The 21,520-nt window shown below is 45.4% G+C and overlaps 1 protein-coding gene across 3 annotated transcripts in view; it reads left to right on the top strand.

Annotated features, from left to right (window-relative positions):
* The first annotated feature begins 378 nt into the window (after window positions 1-378).
* Window positions 379-21,520, top strand: part of ALG14 (ALG14 UDP-N-acetylglucosaminyltransferase subunit) — a 100,720-nt gene continuing 79,578 nt past the window's right edge. For 2 of the 3 annotated variants that reach the window (XR_011022311.1, XM_068242586.1), the window contains exons 1-2: window positions 379-582; window positions 17,477-17,628. Coding sequence is in view for 2 of the 3 variants with exons in the window: in XM_068242586.1 (XP_068098687.1) it covers window positions 441-582; window positions 17,477-17,628 (294 nt within the window). In the remaining variant the exon portion in view is untranslated. Of the gene's footprint in view, window positions 583-13,874; window positions 13,952-17,476; window positions 17,629-21,520 lie in introns of those variants that run through there. The other variant, XM_068242588.1, reaches the window with a different exon arrangement.

The following is a 21,520-nucleotide window of genomic DNA, read 5'->3' as shown; positions in this document are numbered from 1 at the left end:
TCCGGATCTCCGATCGCCGGCGGCGATCGGAGGGGCTGGGGGGATGCCGCTGAGCAGCGGCTATCATGTAGCGAGACTTTGTCTCGCTACATGAAAAAAAAAAAAAAAATTTTAAAAAAAAGATTTGCTGCCCCCTGGCGATTTTTTTGCAAACCGCCAGGAGGGATAAATTGTACAATTCCTTTCATTGAGCTGCACACACGTGGTTTTGGCTCATAATACACAAAGAACCCCTCCTCCTCCCCCGCTCGTCATTCCCGCCTCTAAACGAGACTTCCAGTGGCCAGAACCAGCCTGCATGCGGGGGCGTGCCTAATTACGTTACACAGCTGCCCGGCCAATGAAGGCGAGCAGCGTTGTATGGGTTTCTCCTTACGTCACAGACGCGGAAGTGCTGCTCTGCTGTAAGCGCGGCCGGTGTGCGCCGGTTGATCGGGGTGATGGGTGTACTGCTGCCGCTGGTCGCAGGTTCTCTTCTCACCTTATTGCTTGTAGTCGTTGCCCGGACATGGCTGGTGCTACGGAGGCCTGACCGGCCCGGCAGGAAAGGCCATGTGAGCCTGCTAGTGGTGGCCGGCTCGGGTGAGTTCCCCAGTGCAGTACAGCAAGCTTGCTACCCGGTATTCAGTCTTACAACGTGTACTCAGCAAAGAGCTGTACAACAAAATGAATGAATCTCGCAAGTCAGAAACAACTAGATCTAAGGTGCCCAAGCCCCATACATACACTCTATGTGAGTCTGCCAGAAATTGAATCAATCAAAATAATCAATTGTGCAGACTGGAAGGAGTTGCTTGAGTGGCAGTGTCCAATTTTTGGAGCAATAGAATGGATCGCCCATCAGTTCCCCTTCTTATGCTGGGTCCACACCATACAATTTTTATGGGCAGATTTACTTGCCCGATCATGTCATTTACTTCCCAGCATGTCTGATCTGAGGATTGATTGTTTTTTGAGTGATTTTCTGATCGATTTCTGTTTGCTTCTATGGAAATCGATCTGAAAATCACTCAAAAAAAGATTGATCCTCGATTGGACATGCTGGAAATAATCGATCTGGCAGGTAAATCTGCCAAAGAATTGTATGGTGTGGATCCAGCATTAGATGTGCTCCCACCTGGGCTGTGCAAAGTGTTTCTCAGCATGCTTGATCAATTGCATTTGACCAATTTTGGCCCCCGAAATCGTCAATCGGCTATGCTTGTAATCAATAAATGTATTGATTCAGATGGTCAAATGGATACGTTTGGCCACGTATAGACTGCTGAAAGCTACCCTGTAGTGTGTGTGTGTGTAGGATAGTTCCCTCCCATTGTTTGCCTCTGAAGAAAGTATCTCCAGTCTGGCTATGGAACTGTAGAAAAAGTTATGGGCAACAGTATTGTCCTATGTCCTAGTATCATAGCAAAGTGACACAATAAAATCTGTTTCAATGTAGTCTCTGTTACCATACTTGTGAACCTCTATGAATCAATAATCAATAGCCTACTTATAAAGAAAATGATCACCCCAAAAGTAGCATTTTAACACTTCCAGATCCCCATATTTGCAACAACGCTACATTGTTACAAATGTCAACTGAATTGTTACAAGTGGCAGCTGAAAAGATTGCCACTTGAAAAATGTTGTGATTGCTGGTATCTCCTAAAATATACAAATCAAATAAACACGGTAGTAGTCTAATCAACAGCATTCACCATAGACTATAGTGGAAAATAATGGTACTGGAATTCCCACATCCTGCTTGCCAGTTTGCTGCTGAGTGTCACTTGAGGGTACACATAATTAGTTCACATTGGTGGACAACTGCAGTTGCTGATCACCGAAATTGTAGTGCAGTGAGGGTGTTTTTACATCAGCATTTTTATTATTTATTTTTTTTTTTTTTTTAGAAAATGTAAATCTTGCTGCATTTACCATTTTTCAGAGCAAGGTGCAAGGTAATTAAAAAACAAAAATCTACTTACCCGCGTTCTCCAGCCCCTGGCAGCCATCCTGTGTCCTCTGGAGTGTACTGTGCCTTGCACGTGGTGCAATATAATGCTTCAAACAGCAAGTTTTTCCCCTGTATGCGGGGACCGCGCTAGATGTGAACCAGCCCATTGATTGATCATCCATCACATCTGGTGCGATTCTGCATGTGGGGAAACCCGTGCAAAACCATCAAGTGTGAACCCTGCCTAAGGTTTGATGAAAGTGTTGTTTCAAGTGAGAAGTAATGGTTACAGCTGGATATCCGATCCTCTATTTAAGTGAGTGGAGCTATGGACTGGCAGTTTAAAGGAATACTGTAGGGGGTTGGGGGAAAATGAGTGGAACTTACCCACGGCTTCTAATGGTCCCCCGCAGACATCCTGTGCCCACGCAGTCACTCACCGATGCTCCGGCCCCGCCTCCGGTTCACTTCTGAATTTTCAGACTTTTAAGTCGGAAAACCACTGCGCCTGCGTTGATGTGTCCTCACTCCCACTGATGTTACCAGAAGCGTACTGCGCAGGCACAGACCATACTGGGCTTGTGCTATACACTCCTGGTGAGATCAGTGGGAGCGAGGACACGGCAATGCAGGCGCAGTGGTTTACAGACTTCAAAGTCAGAAATTCCAGAAGTGAACCAGAGGCGTGCCAGAGCATTGGTGAGTGGCTGCGTGGGCACAGGATGTCTGCAGGGGACCATTAGAAGCCGTGGGTAAGTTCAACTCATTTTCCCCCAACCCCCTACAGTATTCCTTAAATTTTATATTGACTAACTGACAGTGGCCAAAATATCACTTTTTTATTGTTAAAATTTTTAGGAGTGGCAATCATATATTTAAAACTGGAGGACAAAAATGTGGCAATGCAATGCTGTCCCATTCAGTGTTATTGAATGGGGTCAATGCTGCAAAGTACACTTCTTGCGTTTCTGTAAATGCATGGCAACCTGCTTGCAGAGCAATGCGATAGTTTGCTCAAGCTCTTATCCAGTCATCTACCCATAACAATTTGCCCCTGGTCATAGTTACTCAGATCCTTTAAGGGCCTCAGGCTTGAATGTCTGACAGTGTATGTTCAAAGCCTTAAGGTGGCCACACACGATACAATAAAATGATCCGATTTTACAGCAATTCGATAAAAACGATCTTATCTCCCCAACAAATCAAAAGCTTTTTTTTTTTTTCATTCGACTGAAAAATCTGATCAGATTTCCCATTTTTATCGATCCGGAATGCCAGATATTTTCCTTCAATCTTTCTAAAGATTGTATGGTGTGTGTTAGTCAATTTATTAATATACACACCCTAGCAATTTTCTCAGTTTCCAATCATTTTTTATCATAATTGGGGAAAAATTTAACATATGTGTGTGGTACATTGGTCATATTTTTGAAATGTTACAATCAGTCAGAAAAATTGATTGCAATTCTTAAATTGAACAGATATTTAAAAAATTGTATGGTGTGTGGCCACCTTTACAGCTGCTTCTGTTTATTGGCCAGTTGCCAAGCATCCGGAACAAGCAGTGGGGTAGTGCCCGTCCCATGTATGTAGCTCTGTCCAGGTGCTAGGTATCCACTAGACATTCCATGCAGCAGTTTTCAATGAAGCTGTGACTTTATTGTGTTTCAACCTCTAACATGTGTTTACAAGCACTTCAATTCATTTGCATGATAGGGCAGCTGGAAAGTGCTGTGTGAATGGGCCTCAAATGTGAGCAGGTTTTCTGTTTCCTTCAGGGCTGTGAGTCGGTACCAAAATCCTCCTAGGATTCCACCAACTCTCTGACTCCTGGGATGATTGTAGACCTTTTGAGGCAGGAGGGTACCTTGCCCTCTGCAAGGGACCTGTTGTATATAGAGGTGAAGACATGAGCTAAGTTGGTCCACACAGGTTCTCAGACACGAGCGCTGTAATAACAGCGTAGGAGATTTGGGCGCAGCTGGCACCACCATAGACCGTAATGGGAATTACAGCTGTAGCGGCGCACAGTGAGTAACTTCAGTGCCGTCAGAAGACTGAGCTTAAAGAGGCACTGAAGCCTAGAAAAAAAATTCAGTTTTACTCACCTGGGGCTTCTACCAGCCGCCTGAAGCAGTTTGGTGCCCTCGCAGTCACGATCAGATCCTCCTGTCCCCCGCCGTCAGCTGCTTTCACTTCACCGACAGGCCTGGCCATGCAGAGCCTTCTACGCGTTCCCGACCACAATGGCGTCTTGCGCCTGTGCAGGGCACTATTGCGGACAGGAGCACGTAGGAGACAAGTGGTGATGCCTGCGCATGGCGCTATTGCGGATGGGAACGCTTAGAAGGAGACGCTTGGCCTGCGCAGGCGCAGTAAGCCTGTTGGCCGAAAGTAGCTGGCCGTGGGGGACAGGAAGATCCGATTGTGACTGCGAGGGCACGGGACGGCTGCAGGTGGCTGGTAGAAGCCCCCGGTGAGTAAAACTGATTTGTTTTTCTAGGCTTAAATATCCCTTTAAGTTACTATCTGCTGTATCCTGTGCCCAATGCTACGTACACACATGCGACAACGATCGTTCGTTGAGAACGACGAACAAACTTTTAATTGATGAACGAACGATCTAAGTAAAGTTAGTTTTAAAATGTGTGTAACGATCTGATTGTTAGAACGAACGTTACATCACGTAAAGCAACTATTGCGCTTGCGCATAAAAATGAGAAGTTTCATGGAGAAATAGCGAAATGCGCATGTCAAGCCTAGTACGAACGACCGTTTCCAACGATGTACTACTTTTGCAAACGATTGTCGTTGGTAAAAATCTGCCAAGCTAGATCGTTCGTTTTTAACGATCTAGCTCGTCCGTCGTTAGACTCAATGATCGTTGGTTGCTTTTTTTAAACGATCGTCGTTTAAAACGATCGGGGAACGATCGTTTCAAATGACTATAGTCGCATGTGTGTACGCACCTCAAGTCTCCCGGCGACTATTTCATTAGTACGCTTCAGACGGGCTGATGACACACCTTCTGGTCCAGAAGTTTTCCTGGGGTTGAACCTGCGGAGGTTTCGTAGTACATCCGCTTCCTGGACTGCAACTGGCGCTTGGGGGGGCCGTAGCCCAACTGTGAGGAGAGCTGCCTTTGGTATGGACGCAGGGGCCCTGAGCTGCTGGGACAGGTGCTCAAATGTACAGTATAACTCTGAGCTCTGCAGCCAGATGGATGCTAGGAGTTGCATGATGGGGGGGGAGGGGGGCTGTGAAGTTCGTGACTGCCCTAAAGCCCTAATCGGTTTATCTCGGTGCGCGGCTCTGAGAGCAGCAATGCTATGATGCGCACCCTGCATTTCAGTAATTAGGGGCTCTGGCGGCTGCTGGACCCCGAATTACATCTACCTCCGAGTTACGACAACTCGGAGGGGGAATAGTATTTAACGCCGCCTCGCAGTTTAGCGGCAGCAGGAAGAGCCATCATTTGGCTTGTCAGAGTAGGCCCTTTTTGCAGTTCTCAGTTCAGGGAGTTTTTAGCTACCCTGAATTCCTCTGGGGACTTATTGGCCTTCTTCTCCTTGAATTTCTGCACTCCAGGTTGTGTCACCATTTCCTTCAACTGCCCCTCCCACCCATTTTCTGTCAGGGTTCAGCTTCAGTTCAGTTCTTGGAAGCTATGTGTTGGAACTAGGCCTACTTTTAATTTAAAATTACTGCATCACTGATATCCCCACAGACCTTACTAGCAGGGCTGTGGAGTCGGAGTCGAGGAGTTGGGCCAATTTTAGGTACCCGGAGTTGGATTTGGAGTCGTTGATTTCATAAACTGAGGAGTCGGATGATTTTTCTACAAAATCCACAGCCCTGTTAAATATTAGACTAAGGAGTCGGAGTCGGGGCAATTTTGGGCACTTGGAGTCGGAGTCGTGGTTTCATAAACTGAGGAGTTGGAGTCGGAAGATTTTTGTACCGACTCCACAGCCCTGCTTACTAGAAACAACTGCTTTGGCTGACTGACGGTCTGCGCTGTAGTCTTTGACTGACACGTACATTTAGCTTGGATACGCTGCATGTTCTGTCCCATGAACAGAGGAGGGTGAGAGGGTCAATTGATCCTCAAGCCGTGTAAGGTGATATATGCATGACACGATTGCTTTCTGGTCAATTTCCAGTTGGGATTGCTCAGGCCTTTGCCTATCACTTTTAGTGCCATAATAGTCTTTTTGCAGCCCTGATCACTGCACCTCACTTTTCTGTCAGGCTAGTCATAGAGCCAGTAAAAAAAAAAAGCAATCTTCCATAGTTTTCTTACCGTATACCGTATATAATTTTTTGTAAGAGGGCTTTTCGGTCTCAAACACTCCCCCTGCACCACCCCACCCCACCACCACCCCCCGCAAGCTATTTGGATACTCCATAGTTCTCTTTTTATGGTTGGACCTGCTTTGCTTATAGCAATGCTGGTTGTAGAAATGCACACAGCAGATACCAGAGACTCAGAAATTATACAGCAAACAGTTGTGCTTCTCAATTGCCTGCCATGAACACTTGGCTTTTATTTATTGTATTTATAAAGCGCCAACATATTACGCAGCGCTGAACATTAATTTAGGTTACAGACAATATTTAGGGGTGACATACAGCAATATGACAATACAGGAATAATAGAAAACCAGATCACACAGCACAGTATGAGTACCAGGTAATGCTTAGTCAGTCACTGGATGGAGCATGGAGATTAGGCAAGTTAGGTTCACTCAGATGCATAGCATGGGTTCACAGTAATGGAGGTGCAAGATCAGGTAGGACACAGGAGGAGGACCCTGCCCAAAGGCTTACAATCTAGAGGGAGAGGTAAGGACACGAATGGTAGGGGACCAGAGTTCAGCTGTAGGTTTAGAGCACTTGTGAGGGGTAGTAGGCAAGAGTGAAAAGGTGAGTTTTGAGGGCTTTCTTGAAGATGTTGAAGGAGGGGGCTGCCCTAATGGGTAGAGGTAGGGAGTTCCATAGTGTTGGAGCAGCTTTTGAGAAGTCCAGGAGGCGTGCATGGGACTGGGTGATGCAGGGGGCGGTTAGGCGAAGTTCATTGGAAGAGTGGAGTGAGCGGCTAGGTGTGTACCTCTGAGTAAGATCGGAAATGTAGGTTGGACAGGTTTTGTGGACAGATTTGTAGGTCAGACACAGTATCTTGAATCTGATTCTGGACTGGATAGGAAGCCAGTGGAGGGATTCTAGGAGGGGATCCGCCGTGGTGGAGCGATGGGAGCAGTGGATAATTCTGGCTGCCGCATTCATGATGGACTGCAGTGGGGCTGTTCGGGTCATAGGGAGACCAGACAGCAGGGCATTGCAGTAGTCAAGGCGGGAAATTGAGGGCATGGATGAGGAGTTTGGTGGTGGCAGAGGTCAGGAAAGGGCGAATCTTACAGATGTTACATGGTGGAAGTTGCAGGACTTTGTGAGGTTTTGGATGTGGGAAGTGAAGGAGAGTGCGGAGTCCAGGGTGACACCCAGACAGCGGGCTTGAGAAGATGAAAAGAAGTTGCTGGGTAATAGTGGGCCCTCCCCCATGTCTGTATTGGATGTTCCCATCACATTTATGAACTTTTTAACCTATAGCTCAGCAGTTGGCATTTTACCTATAGCTTGTCAGATGGCATTGAGCCATATCTGAGATTCCCGGGTTTCCCCGTCGTATTTCCGTTCTGCGAATGCATGCTGCACTGACGCCAACATATTTAAAATCCCTGCGTCGCCCACTGACTTACATAACTTGCATCGGCTTAGAAGTCCGACGGTAAGGAGCTGTTGACTTTGTGGTCGGTCACTTCCAGCGCAATGGGACGTGTTAAGTGTGCTAAGCCCCATTGCATTGGATTGTCGTTGCGTTAAAACAGGTTAATGCAATGCACGCTTGCAAGGCAAGTGTAAAAGGGGCCTTAATCTTGATTGAAGAATCTGCCACCAGCGAGTGCTCCCTGCCCCTACTATTGCCGCACCCGACGCTCACCACTGCTACATGCCAGGCTTACACAAGCAGGATTAATCAGGTTATCATAAGAAAAGCAAGTTACCTTATTTAACTGTAATGGATTGCGGAGACACTGCCGCGCGGACTGACAGCGGGGCGGCTGAATCTGCGTTCAGACCGGCGGTTTCTCCGCAGCGGCATGCGTCTGGTTTGTCTGAGCCTAGTAGTGCACACAGATGGAGAGCTACGCTCGCGCTGACAGGCAGGCCCTTTATGCCAATAGGAGAGGGATCAGCTGATCAGGACGATCAGCTGATCCCAGCGCAGCAGGCGATTGGTTGAGTGGGACTGGGTGGCGCTGAGAAGCGCTCTGCTATATATACTTCTCGGCTGTCAGTGGCTGGTTGTCTGCCGTTGCGAATGCTTATGTGTTAGCACTCAGACCATAGTCAGATCCGTCAGTGTGTTAGAACCAGGTGGACCTGGGAATTCACACTTAGCCAGATTACTGTGTATTACTGTGTTATACTTTAGACCAGTCCCAGGGTGTCGAGACCACGGACCTCACACCCAAGACTAGGGATACTGTGTTGTGCCAGATTACTGTGTATTACTGTGTTATACTTTAGACCAGTCCCAGGGTGTCGAGACCACGGACCTCACACCCAAGACTAGGGAAACTGTGTTATTACTGTGTTATACTTTAGACCAGTCCCAGGGTGTCGAGACCACGGACCTCACACCCAAGACTAGTGATACTGTGTTGTGCTTTAGATCAGTCCCTGAGTGTTGAGACCACGGACCTCACACTTTAGGCTAGGCCTCTGCTTGATATCTGTTATGACCTATTGCTCCCTTGACTCTGCTCCTGCTCTCTGATTCGGTACCTTTGCACATCTGATTACCTTTTGCCAACCCTGCCTGTCCCTGGTTACCGAATCAGCCTTCTGTCTCTGTACTTTATCTGCTCGTGTGTTGCCGACCAGGCCTGACCGACCCTTCTACCTGTGACACCCCCCCCAGTGGGGTGTCCAGTAGCTGCAGGGACTCCCTGTCTCTCAGAGGGACCTCTCTGCAATCCAGTCATGTACTCAATCTCACTGGAGTCCTTTGACTGCAGTAGAATCTGATTCCCAACAGTTCAGGGAAACATTGACTCTCTGTGTACTCCAAGCGATGGAGTCAGGAGGTCTGGAGTCACCTGCTCCTCAGGTGGTTCAGACTCATATACTGTTGCACCAAACACTTACATTTATCAGGTGTCCATAGGTCAGTTATACTTGTATTATTAATGATTCTGCAGATCATCAATAATCAAGTATAAATCTGTATTCTTGGTGATACTGCAGATCACCAATAATCAAATTCTCTGTGAGTGCTGACACCGATCGTTACATTAACTCCTCTAGATTGTAAGCCTTTGGGCAGGGTCCTCTTCCTTTTGTGTCCTACCTGATCTTGCACCTCCATTACTGTGCACCCATGCTATGCATCTGAGTGAACCTAACTTGCCTAATCTCCATGCTCCATCCAGTGACTGACTAAGCATTACCTTGTACTCATACTGTGCTGTGTGATCTGGTTTTCTTGTATTCCTGTATTGTCATTTTGCTGTATGTCTCCCCTAAATATTGTCTGTAACCTAAATTAATGTTCAGCGCTGTGTAATATGTTGGCGCTTTATAAATACAATAAATAAATAAATAAATATGAGATTTTTAGCAGGGAAGAACAGCTGTGTTCAGAATAATAGCAGTGTGTTTACAATAGTGAGTAAAGCATAACATACTTCCAATAGCTTTTATTTCCATTCACAAAAATGCATAGGGAATGCTGCAGGGTCTATTCCAAATCAAAACATGAAGAACATGTATCAACTGTGTGTTATCCCTTTACAGAAATGAAAAAACAAACAAAACAGGAATATTAGGCTATTCAAAAAGTAGTCTACATTGTGATTCAAAGACTATTCCCCTTCTTTCAGCACTACCGTATATCAGCACATTTAATCTGCGCTGCAAGACTCATGGAAATATTATTCCTAAATAGAACTATTCCAGGCAGTCAATCTAACCATTTATGTGTAAACTGGAACCTCATAGAGTCTAACTAACTTCAATACCTCCTCAGCTTCATGGATTGGAACTACCGGCTACAATTTTTTAGTTTTCCGTAATATAATAACTATTGTATACCAATTTCCCTTTCCTCCCTTACCCTGTCTTTCCCCATTACCTCCTATTTAGCAGGTCAATTTAGTTACTAGATATCCTTATCCTGGTGGTTTGTAGATAGGTTGGCGCTAGTCTACTTTAGGGGACCCAGCGCAAATCCCCATAGACAATTGGAACTGTGCTGAAAACGGAACGAATTTCCGCTTTCAGCTAGTTTAAAACCCCACATGTTATATATGTATGGAAAGCTAAGATTCTCCTCTAACGAATTCTGGCACTTTCGGTGAGAAAAACCTTAAACTCACCGTGCAGGAAGCGCCGAAAGTCCGCAATCGTGGCTCCGTCGGCCATCTTAGCTCTGCTGCTGCTGCTGTTTGTCTCCCTCCTCATTGGAGGGATTGTTAGCTGGGGGCGTGCCAGGAAGAAAAAGTGAACTCCACACGCCACCTAGTGGCTGTGGAATACAAGTAATTCTTGTATTGAAAACTGTCATTGTAATTTAAAACTTGCAAAAATACAAGAAATGCATTTAATGAAATAATAAAAAAAAATAATGAAAATAATTAAGGTGTGCGTGCAATCTCCACTATCCATGTGGACATAGAGTAGGAATAAAAAGTTGTCCGAGCGAAGCGAGGACCGAGCCCGCAGCCCAGCGAGCGAAGCGAGCGGGCAAGGGGACAGTGACTCCACTAAAGCAGATGTGCGTATAAATAACATTATTTTAATAATAATGTATTAATGTATTATAATACATTATTATTCCCATGCCCAAGTTCAGAGCAACTTATGTTTTATCACTCAGCCACTGGGTGGCGTGTGGAGTTCACTTTTTCTTCCTGGCACGCCCCCAGCTAACAATCCCTCCAATGAGGAGGGAGATAAACAGCAGCAGCAGACAGCTAAAATGGCCGACGGAGCCACGATTGCGGACTTTCGGCGCTTCCTGCACGGTGAGTTTAAGGTTTTTCTCACCGAAAGTGCCAGAATTCGTTAGAGGAGAATCTTAGCTTTCCATACATATATAACATGTGGGGTTTAAAACAAGCTGAAAGCGGAAATTCTTTCCGCTTTCAGCTCAGTTCCAATTGTCTATGGGGATTTGCGCTGGGTCCCCTAAAGTAGACTAGCTCCGATAGGTTATACTCTAGTGTTGCTATCACTCAGTTTTACTAATGCTATGCAATAAATTAACATGGAGCATATACTGTATAGCTTTTTATGGATGATGCTCATTGTTTCTTCTTATTAGTTGTTAATTAGTATTCTCTTCTGTTACTTGCTTGGAAAACCATAACAGTATAAAGCATATTGAGTGGTCCACACCTTCTGTTTTAGTGGCTACTGTTAACGTTTGTTTGTTTAATACTGGCATTTTTCTGGATCTATTTGTTCATGCTGTGTGAACTTTATGATGTTTGAAGACTTTGCTTTCCTTTTGACACACTGAAGGTAGTGTTCAGTTGTATAGCCTCTGTTTCTGAGAACTGTTTCCAGAAAGTATTTCATAGTGTTGACCAACTTCTGTCACCAGGTATTCCAGTCCAGGATAACTGGACTACATAACATTTTTTTTTTCTGAATTTAACATTTTTTTGTTATGTCACCCTACAAATGTTCTATTAGACTAAAGTGCACCTGTCATCTTAGGAAAAAAAGTTAGATACTCCCCTCAGTAGGGGTAAGCCTCTGGATATCTTGCTCTCTCTTTGCCCTTCCTATGCTGCACCAGGAGCCTCTAAACAATCTTGGGACATTAAAGTTGCAGATTGCTTGTAGCCGTGCTCCCTGTACAAGTGCAGCTGCACTGCGCAGTCACAAAGTATTACCTGCGCAGCAGCACAGAGCCGTTCATGCACAGTTTTTCCTCCGTGCACTCATGGCTCCGTGCTACTGTGCAGGAACAAACCTACTGGTGCCTACGCAGTGCAGTCACCAGGGCTGTGGAGTCGGAGTCGGGGCCATTTTGGTTACCCGGAGTTGGAGTCGGAGTCATGGTTTCAAAAACTGTGGAGTCGGGAGATTTTTGTACCAACTCCACAGCCCTGGCAGTCACACTCCTACTCGGAGAGAAATGTGGCTGAGAAGATGAAGAGGTTCCCTGTTGGCAGTGGAGAGGTCTGGGAAGAGCTTCCCCATCCCCCATCCAGAGGCTTCCCCATCTACTTTATTTTGTGTCCTTCTCTTTTTGAAACCAAGGCTGAGGAGTCGGAGTCTGGGCAATTTTGGGCACCCGAAGTCAGTCATGGTTTCATAAACTGAGGAGTCGGAGTTAGGAGTCGGAGTCGGACGATTTTTATACAAAATCCACAGCCCTGTTAAATATTAGACTAAGGAGTCGGAGTCGAGGAGTCGGACTCGGGACCATTTTGGTTACCCGCAGTTGGAGTAGGAGTCGTGGTTTCATAAACTGAGGAGTCAGAGTTGGAGTCGGAAGATTTTTGTACCGACTCCACAGCCCTGTTTGAAACTCCCAATAGTCTTGCATTTATCTGTCCAGAAAATGTAGCCCCTTTTTTAGGCCGGTCAGCGTGTTCTTTGAGAAATTGTAACTTGTGTTTTGTTTTGGTTTTCTTTCAACAATGGAGCTTGGTAGGGGCTTCTTGCCTATAAGGTGCCTTTAAAGTGAAATACAACTCTGACATAACATTCAATAAAAATGTGTTTTCTTACTTTTTTATTACACATACAGTTACCATATTTGCTTTTGTGCACAAGTGATATTGCCTGTTTACAAATTACAAGGTCCCAAAGTACAGTTTACTGCTCCGAAATCTGCCATTGCAGTTTATTCATAGATTTTAATATATAAATACAGTAACTATCTAGTGAAAATGTCACATCTGTTTCCTGCTTCAGCTCAGTACAGTTCCCTGGCTGGCTGCAACTGATTGTAACAGAGGAATGTAAACAAAAGATAATGTTATCACCTGTTCAGATGCGGATCACAAGCTGAAAGAGCTTTCCACTGCAGTAAAAAGTGCTATGTTTAACTGTTTAAGTGCTTGCAGTTTGTAATAGTAAGTTAGTTAGGATAGTAGGTTTAAGGCTGTAAGTAATCCAGGGCTGTGGAGTCAGAGCAATTTTTGGGTAACTGGAGTCTGAGTTGGAGTAGTTGGTTTTATAAACTGAGTTGGATGATTTTTATACCCACTCCATAGCCATGCAAGGGCTGTGGAGTAGGGGGCGAGGAGTCAGAGCACCTGGAGTCAGAGATTTCATAAACTGAGTCGTTGGAGTTGGATGATTGATGTACCGACTCCACAGCCCTGAAATAATCTAATTTAGAGCAAAGAAGAAATGCTGAGTTTCAGAGCACTTTACATAGCAGTACTCATAGGTATCTTGTATCCTTCTTCCTAGAGCTGGCCATTGGCTTGGTCATTGCCATTTTGGCTACTCCAAAACATTCTCATGGTAGATTTAAATTTCTCCTTCCACATCTTTCAGGCTTTGGTTGCCAATGTAAGGGTCCTTTAATAGGTGAATTCACTGCCTATCAGCTGCTCTCCTGCACAGGCCAGGCACTTCAGTGATCTCCCCAGAGCCTTTCAAGTGGGCGCGCCGCCCGGGTGAATTAATTGGCCGCCCAGGTGATTCATTTGACCACCCGGATTATTTACATAGCCTTTTGCAAGGCTGAAACTTTTGGATGTTCACGTTAACACAGCAGCACTGGAGTCTGTCAGAGCAGTTTGCAGCCTTCCCCCTCTCCTCCTCCCCTCCTTCCTATCAGCGTGGTGGAGGGGCGGGGAAAGCACAAGAACTGAGCACAGCGCGGATGAGCCGGAACTGCGGGAACTATGAAGGAGCTGGTGAGCGGCCGTACTACACAGAAGGAGCAGAGAGGTCTTGAATTGCATGGCTCTATTCCTTCTGGTAAATCATTTATCTCCCCGGCCACTGCAGTGGGCAATAGCTCCCCTCCTCCTCTCCTTATCAGTGCAGAAGCACAAGGCCCCCTACCCCCTTTAATTCATCAAATAAGCTTTAAAGCGTGGACTCCTTAACACATCAAAAAGTTTATTTACTCTAAATTAGTTCAAGCATTAAGAATTTCACAACACTTTCGAAATATACCCCATTAAACACTGCAAAAGATGTCATGATAGATAAATAAGCAGTTTACAGCCAGCTGCAAGAGGAGCCTGGTACTTGGCATTCACTCTGGCTCCTGTCTCACTACATACATACTTCCTTTGTAATCTAACACTGCTGTCCCTGCACTCTATCACAAACTACCAAGTCTTTCTCTGATTGTTCAGTTAAATCGTTGCAACATCCAGCTTTCACAATCTGCACATGAATGGCTAAATGTTTAGTTTAGCTGTCTTGTCTCAGCTGTTATGCTTAGTACACAACGATGCAATTTTCTGTCAGATTAACGGTCAATTTGATTATTTCCGACAGGTCCAATCTGATTTCCACTCGTTGTTCTGATCACTTCTATACAAAATCGATCAGAAAAACAATCAAAAATCAGATCAGACCTGTCGGAAATAATCAATTTTAACACCAATCTGAATGAAAATTGCATTGTATGCACTAAGCATTATAAAGAAAATCTAACTTGTATGCTCACAAATTAAGTTAGCCTTATTTGTGCTAAATTCCCCTCTGGGGTTCTCACCACCCCTGGTGTCTGCCTGTGTGATCAGCTTTAGTCGGCACTGTTCTCCTGCTCCTAGTGTGTGTACAGTCATGTACATAGCATGCGTGGTGAATGATGTCTGGTCATTGTCACAGTCATACATGTGATGATGGGGCTATGGCACTAAGGCCCCATTCACACTGGACTGCTTTTCAGGGGATTTTCCAGCTCTTTGCTGATCGCCAGACAACCCAGTAGCAAGCATTGTGACCTTACTTCACCACCCGGCTACTTTTCCATGCCACCCGGCTGGAAAATATTTCTGGGGAGAACACTGCACTTGCTTACTACCGCTGCTGTACAGCTGCATTTAAAGGTAAATTGCACCTGAATTGCACTGGTGGGCTGCAGACAGGAGGCTGAACTGCTCGGCAAACGTGCAGTTCAGCCGTCCATCTGAAAGAGGCCTAAGAGCTCATTCAAAAGGGCTGGACCCTTGCAGCTGCTTATTTATTTTCACTTCAAGTTTGCTCTAACAAACTAGCATTACTAGTATGAAAATCCTCTGCTAAATATTGCTTGTAGTATTAAAGCACACCTGAATTGAGAGGGATATGGAGGCTGACATGTTTATTTCCTTTTGAACCAGGGCTGTGGATTTGGTACAAAAATCATTCAACTCCGACTCCTCAGTTTATGAAACTAATGACTCCAACTCTGACTCCATGGCTCCAAATACTTAGTCCAATACCTACCAGGGCTGTGGATTTGGTACAAAAATCACTCCTGACTTCAACTAAAGGTACCCAAATTTGCTCCAACTCCGACTCCACAGCCCTGTTTTGAACAGTGCAGTTTGCCTGGCAGCCCTGCTGATCCTCTGCCTCTAATACTTTTAGCTCTAGACCAGGCATGGGCAAACTTGGCCCTCCAGCTGTTAAACTACAAGTCCCACAATGCATTGCAGGAGTCTGACAGCCACCGTCATGACTCATAAAGGCAAATGCATTGTGGGACTTGTAGTTCCGTAACAGCTGGAGGGCCGGGTTTGCCCATGCCTGCTCTAGACCCTGACCAAGCATGCAGATCAGGTGTTTCTGACTGAAGTCTGATTGCATTAGCCACATGTTTGTTTCAGGTGTGTGATTAAGACACACTGCTACAGCCAAAGAGATCCACACAACTGCCAGGCAACGAGTATTGTTAATAAGGAAACAAATATGGCAGCTTCCATGTGCATCTCAGTTCAGGTATACTGTAAAATCTAACTCAGGAAAAAAGAAAAACATTTGCAATTTCACAGATTTTCGGAACTAGGAACAAAATTGGTCAAGAATGTTTTTTTTATTCAGGGTGCTTTTTGAAAGTCACGCAAGGTGTGAAACCGATGGAAGCTGCCATACTTATTTCCTTTTAACTACCTGCCGACCGCTCCACGCCAGTTGGCGTGAACGCGGCAGCAGCTACGGGACCTCTCCACGCCGATTGTCATGAATGGCTTTTTATGGGGCTTGCAGTAGAGCGCATGCGCATCTCCGCTCTAATGACAGAGCTCTGCCTTCAGTCTCCTAGCGGTGATCGCCGCTAATAACTATGTACAGCACTGTACTGGGGACACAGGAGCGATCCGCTGTGATAGGCTGAAGCCTATGCAGCCGATCGCTGTGATAGGGAGGGAAACATATTCAAAAATGCACAATTTTATTAAAGAAAAAATAAATAATTGTAAAAAAAATAGACATGTGGGGGAGCGATCAGACCCCACCAACAGAGAGCTCTATGGGGAGAAAAGGGGGGAGGGGGGGAATCACTTGTGTGCTGTGTTGTGCAGCCCTGCAGCGAGCCCTAAAAGCTGCACTGGCCCATTTAGTAAAAAATGGCCTGGTCACTAGGGGGGTTTAACACCGTGGTCCTCAAGTGGTTAAACAATACCTGTTGCCTGGCAGTCCTGCACATCTTTCTGGTCAGTAGGGTCTAAACCACACACCTGAAACAAGCATGCAGCTAAGCTTTTACATTTTGTCATAGACATGTGATCTGCATGCTTGGTTAACCCTCCTGGTGGTTTGGCAAAATCCGCCAGGGGGCAGCAAATACGTTTTTTTTTTTATTTTTTCATGTAGCGAGACGAGGTCTCGCTACATGATAGCCGCTGCTCAGCGGCATCCCCCCAGCCCCTCCGATCGCCGCCGGCGATCGGAGATCAGGAGATCCCGTTCAAAGAACGGGATCTCCTGGAGGGCTTCCCCCGTCGCCATGGCGACGGGGCGGGATGACGTCATCGACGTCGTGACGTCAAAGGGGACTCCGATCCACCCCACGGCGCTGCCTGGCACTGATTGGCCAGGCAGCGCACGGGGTCTGGGGGGAGGGGGGGGGGCGGCTGCGGCGACGCGTATAGCGGCGGATCGGCGGGTAGCGGCGGCGATCGGGCACTGCACGCAGCTAGCAAAGTGCTAGCTGCATGCAGCAAAAAAAAAATTATGTAAATCGGCCCAGCGGGGCCTGAGCGGTGCCTCCCGGCGGCATAGCCCGTGCTCAGCACGGGCTTACCGCCAGGGAGGTTAAGGTCCATGGCTTAAAGTATTAGAGGCAGAGGATCAGCAGGTAAGCCAGGCAATGTGCAATATTTAAAAGGAAATAAACATATCAGCCTCCATATGCCTCTCACCTTGGGTTTTTAAGTTGCTGCTGTTTTTTTTTTTATTTTGCATTTTGTCCTTTAGTGGTGTTTTCAGTGTGAAAGCTTGTGGAAGTGGTGTGGAGATGGCTACAGCTCTGTATAGACAACTTTTCTTCTGTCTGCTTTTCAGGTGGACACACAACCGAAATCCTGAGATTACTGAGCAGTTTGACTAAATCCTATTCTCCAACTCACTATGTACTTGCTGAAACCGATAAGATGAGCGAGGATAAAATTTGTTCATTCGAAGCCAGAAAAGACAATGGGAGCGCCACACCATTGGTAAGTGTTCTGCTTGTTTCTGGCTGACAGCATCACAAGAGTCCTATAAAGAATGTATTAAACCTATGGTGGGGTTGATTTACTACAGCAGAAGAACATAAGAGATCCAACAAATCTGGATAGGAGTTTTCAGAAATGAGGATATGATCCTCAGTTGAGTTATGTCAGACCATATCGAGGGTTGCTGAAAAGCTGCATGCATTGTTCCGCTAACAAAATTAGATCAGAGGTAAATAAGACTAGCAACAATCTGCGTGTCGCTAGCCTGGCGTTTTTTTTTTTTTATGGGGACAGCAGAGCCGGTGGGAGCCTGGATACACACTAAGGAGACAAAGGCTGCTCATTGTATACAGAATGTGCCTAGTGCAGAAAATACAAGTTTTTTTTTTTTTTTCATATTTCAGCCTTCACAAATATCACATGACAAAGGCCACGGTTATATAACATCTCGAAATAGGTCTTTTCCCAGTTAAAATGATAGCGTACATGCCACATTTCATCTCTAGTTGGGAATGTAGCGTGCCATTATCGCCAGCTTGTGCGTTCGTAGCGATTGAATCCGATCGCTATGGTGCACAGTTTGAGGACCCCAGTGTTGTACAGACACATTGCTAGGCAACAGTACAGCTATGCATATGTATAGTGTTGGGTCCCGAAGCTTTGACCCTAGCAAACATGTCCGATCGCTATGAGCGGCAGCCATTAGAGGTGTCCACTAATCTTAGGGCGAAGTATAGGTGACACAAAGGGTTAATTAGGCAGGAGTTAATATTTTACTTAGAGGTGGGCGAAACACTTATTTAAGGGGTCACTGTCACTTTAATACTTTAAAAAAAAAAATCAGTTTCCATGAATGAGTGCTGCTATAAGCCTAGAGATAAAGAGGTCAAAGATTAAAGAATAATCCTCAGTGCTCTCTATTGCACTCACGCACACTGTGGAGCCTGCAGACACCTTGTGCTCAATATTGGAGACTGTGACATCGTGGGTCCATGCACACAATGGATCTCTGATGATGGCGGAAGGCTGAAACCTGGTCAGGAAGGAAAATGGGCATTCTCTGAACTACAGTCCGGTGACTTTCTCAGCACTTGGCACTTAACTGGTTATTAGCAATGCAATAGTGTATTTATGCTTTTTAAAGCAAAAGGGTCCAGTGTGCATGGACCCACAATGTCACTGTCTCCAATTTTGAGCACAAGGTGTATGCAGGCTTCTCAGAGTGCGGAAGTGCAATAGAGAGCGCTGAGGATTATTGTTTATCTTTGACATACTCTTTCATGGTGGATTGGAAAACCTCTGGCTGCTGATTGATTATATCAATACACTGGGCTTATATTACATCTAAACACTCCTGGAGTTAAAGAGGTCAGGCAGCGTTTGGCTGAGATGTGCGGAAGGTCGGGGCCCCTGTACACACCAGACTCTCAGCAGGAGCTGCCTCAGCCAAGTTTAATCTGTGTGTTTGAAGTTTTAAGCCCCGTCTACACGGGGAGATGTTGTGGCGATCGGCAGCCTCTTGCGCGTCCCCGCTCGCCGCGCGTGTGCCGCATTAGATTCCCCGCCGGCGCCGCTTATCTTCCGCTCGATTCCCTGCCATTGTCCCCTCGCGGGAAGCGTGCAGGGAATCGGCGGAAGCAAGATCCGTCCTGTCGGATCTTATCAATTGAGCCGCTGATAAGGAGAGTCGCGGCCGCATCTACGTGTGTAGATGCGGCTTTAGACTACACAGGAAGCAGAAATTCCTTATTCAGGTTATTTAACCACTTTATCCACCACTACAGTATATCTACGTCCTCAGTGACTTCATCTAAGCCATGAGTCAGTAGATATACTGTACGTCTTGTAGCAGAAGCAGTGCTGTGCAGGATTGGGCTTGCTCCTGTGCACATTTCTGGCACCATCTGATGCAGCACTAATTGGTGAACGGGAATATATGTTTCTTGAGCTAATGAGATTGATTTTTACCATTAAAAATACTTTTGTTTTCTCAGTTCATACTGAAAAATACACTCCGTAGCATTATTTTAGAATCAAATATCTTCACCATAAATTGTGACAGGAATGTAATCTAAGTTTTTTGTGATAAGCGGTAAGAATAGCCAAACAAAATTTGTGTTTTTTATCTACAGTAGCACTTTTTATTTTTAAACTGGAATTGGTAAAACTGAGAAATGTTTTTTTCCCATTAAAATTCATAGGAAACAAAATTGTTTGAGGGGAAAATGGCATACAATGAAAGCCTAGTTTGTCTGGGAAAAAAAAAATGTATTTCATTTGTGTCATAAGTAGGGATAAAGTTATTTCTGATTAAATAAGGACATAGCTAAACTGTCAAAACTGCTCTGGTCCATAAGTGGGAAACAAGGTCTGGATGCGAAGTGGTTAAAGTACCTTGTATACAGTCTTTCCTTTCTTTTTTTTTTTTTTTTTTTTTTCCCTTCCTGTCACATTGAAAATAGGGATATTCCACTTCTACTGAAATCTCCATGTTTATACTTCTTTACAAATATTTATTTCATTCAGTTTGCAAACCACTTTGAATCTCCTGTCAGCTAAAACTGCAATTCTTTGTAGGAGAACTGAAGTGAGAGGTATATGGAGGCTGCCATATTGATTTCCTTTTAAGCAACACTAGTTGCCTGGCAGCCCTGTTGAGCTTTTTGCCTGCAATCGTGCAAATCACACCAGAAACAAGCATGCAGCTAATCCTGTCAGATCTGACAAAAATGTCAGAAACACCTGATCTGCTGCATGCTTGTTCAGGGGCTATGGCTAATAGTATTCGAGGCAGAGTAACAGCAGAACAGCCAGGCAACTAGTATTTCTTAAAAGAAAATATGGCAGCCTCCATATCCCTCTCACTACAGTTCTCCTTTAATTTTCTGTGACCTTTTTGTTACTCATCTTTAGCATGATTGGCAGCAGGATTTAAGGGTACATGTTATCTTGGTGCCTGTCAGGCTTGGAGGTGTATTCTCCACGATCAGCACGCGATGCATAAGCTGACGTGAATGGGGTACACACACCAGCACAAGGAATCGGGATATCCCCAGTTTAGTGGAGGAGAGGACTGACTCCAATAGGAGATTGTGGTGCACAGAGCCAGTGCAGATCCGAACAGCCACAAACAATACTTTCGTGATAACATCTCAGCGCAAAGTAGCGCTGAGCGCATAAACCAGAACGGAGGGCATCAGGACAGGTAGACAGAATGAACTGTAACCAATGCCCCAAAGAGCAAAAAGACTGCGCTCCACAACACAGGACACAATCTGTTATATATAGTACCAATCTATCACCAGTATAGGGGATCTGCAAACTTTGTCAGAGTACACACACGCTCCAATCACGATAAGTCCACAAAAAAGAAAGTTGCGATCACAATCCAAGGCTCTCAGCGTGGCATAGGATTTCCCTGTAAAAGAATCTAATATAGTGCAGTATTGCTTTCAAATGTACACACCCAGTGCTTCACTTCAGGGGATTATGTGAGAGCAGCCTTCACCAGTATATATAGGGAAACACAGGGGGATATTCTCACCCCCTTCGTGAGTCTCACTCACCAGATTGTTTCTTTTGTATCAAGCTTATAAACCCTCCATCCTGGGTATTCACAATTCAGGACCTTAAATATATAAAAGCGGAACTCGCATAGTGTAAAAAACTTTCTTCCTTTTAATAAAACCTGCTTAAAAACATGCGTACCGGATTTCCAAAGCATAAGCGCTTATATGTGGGCGGAGCTAAGGAGTCACGTGGGACGGAAGGAGGAAGCTAAGCGGGGACTGTGGCGTGCAGCGGAGATCTGACCGCGGCGGTGCTGACACGCACATATAAGCGCTTATGCTTTGGAAATCCGGTACGCATGTTTTTAAGCAGGTTTTATTAA

The sequence above is a fragment of the Hyperolius riggenbachi genome, chromosome 6, assembly GCF_040937935.1.
Source record: "Hyperolius riggenbachi isolate aHypRig1 chromosome 6, aHypRig1.pri, whole genome shotgun sequence".
In the NCBI taxonomy this organism is placed as follows: Eukaryota; Metazoa; Chordata; class Amphibia; order Anura; family Hyperoliidae; genus Hyperolius; species Hyperolius riggenbachi.
The sequence above is the reverse complement of the archived record's forward strand: the minus strand, read 5'-3'. Positions and strand labels throughout refer to the sequence as shown.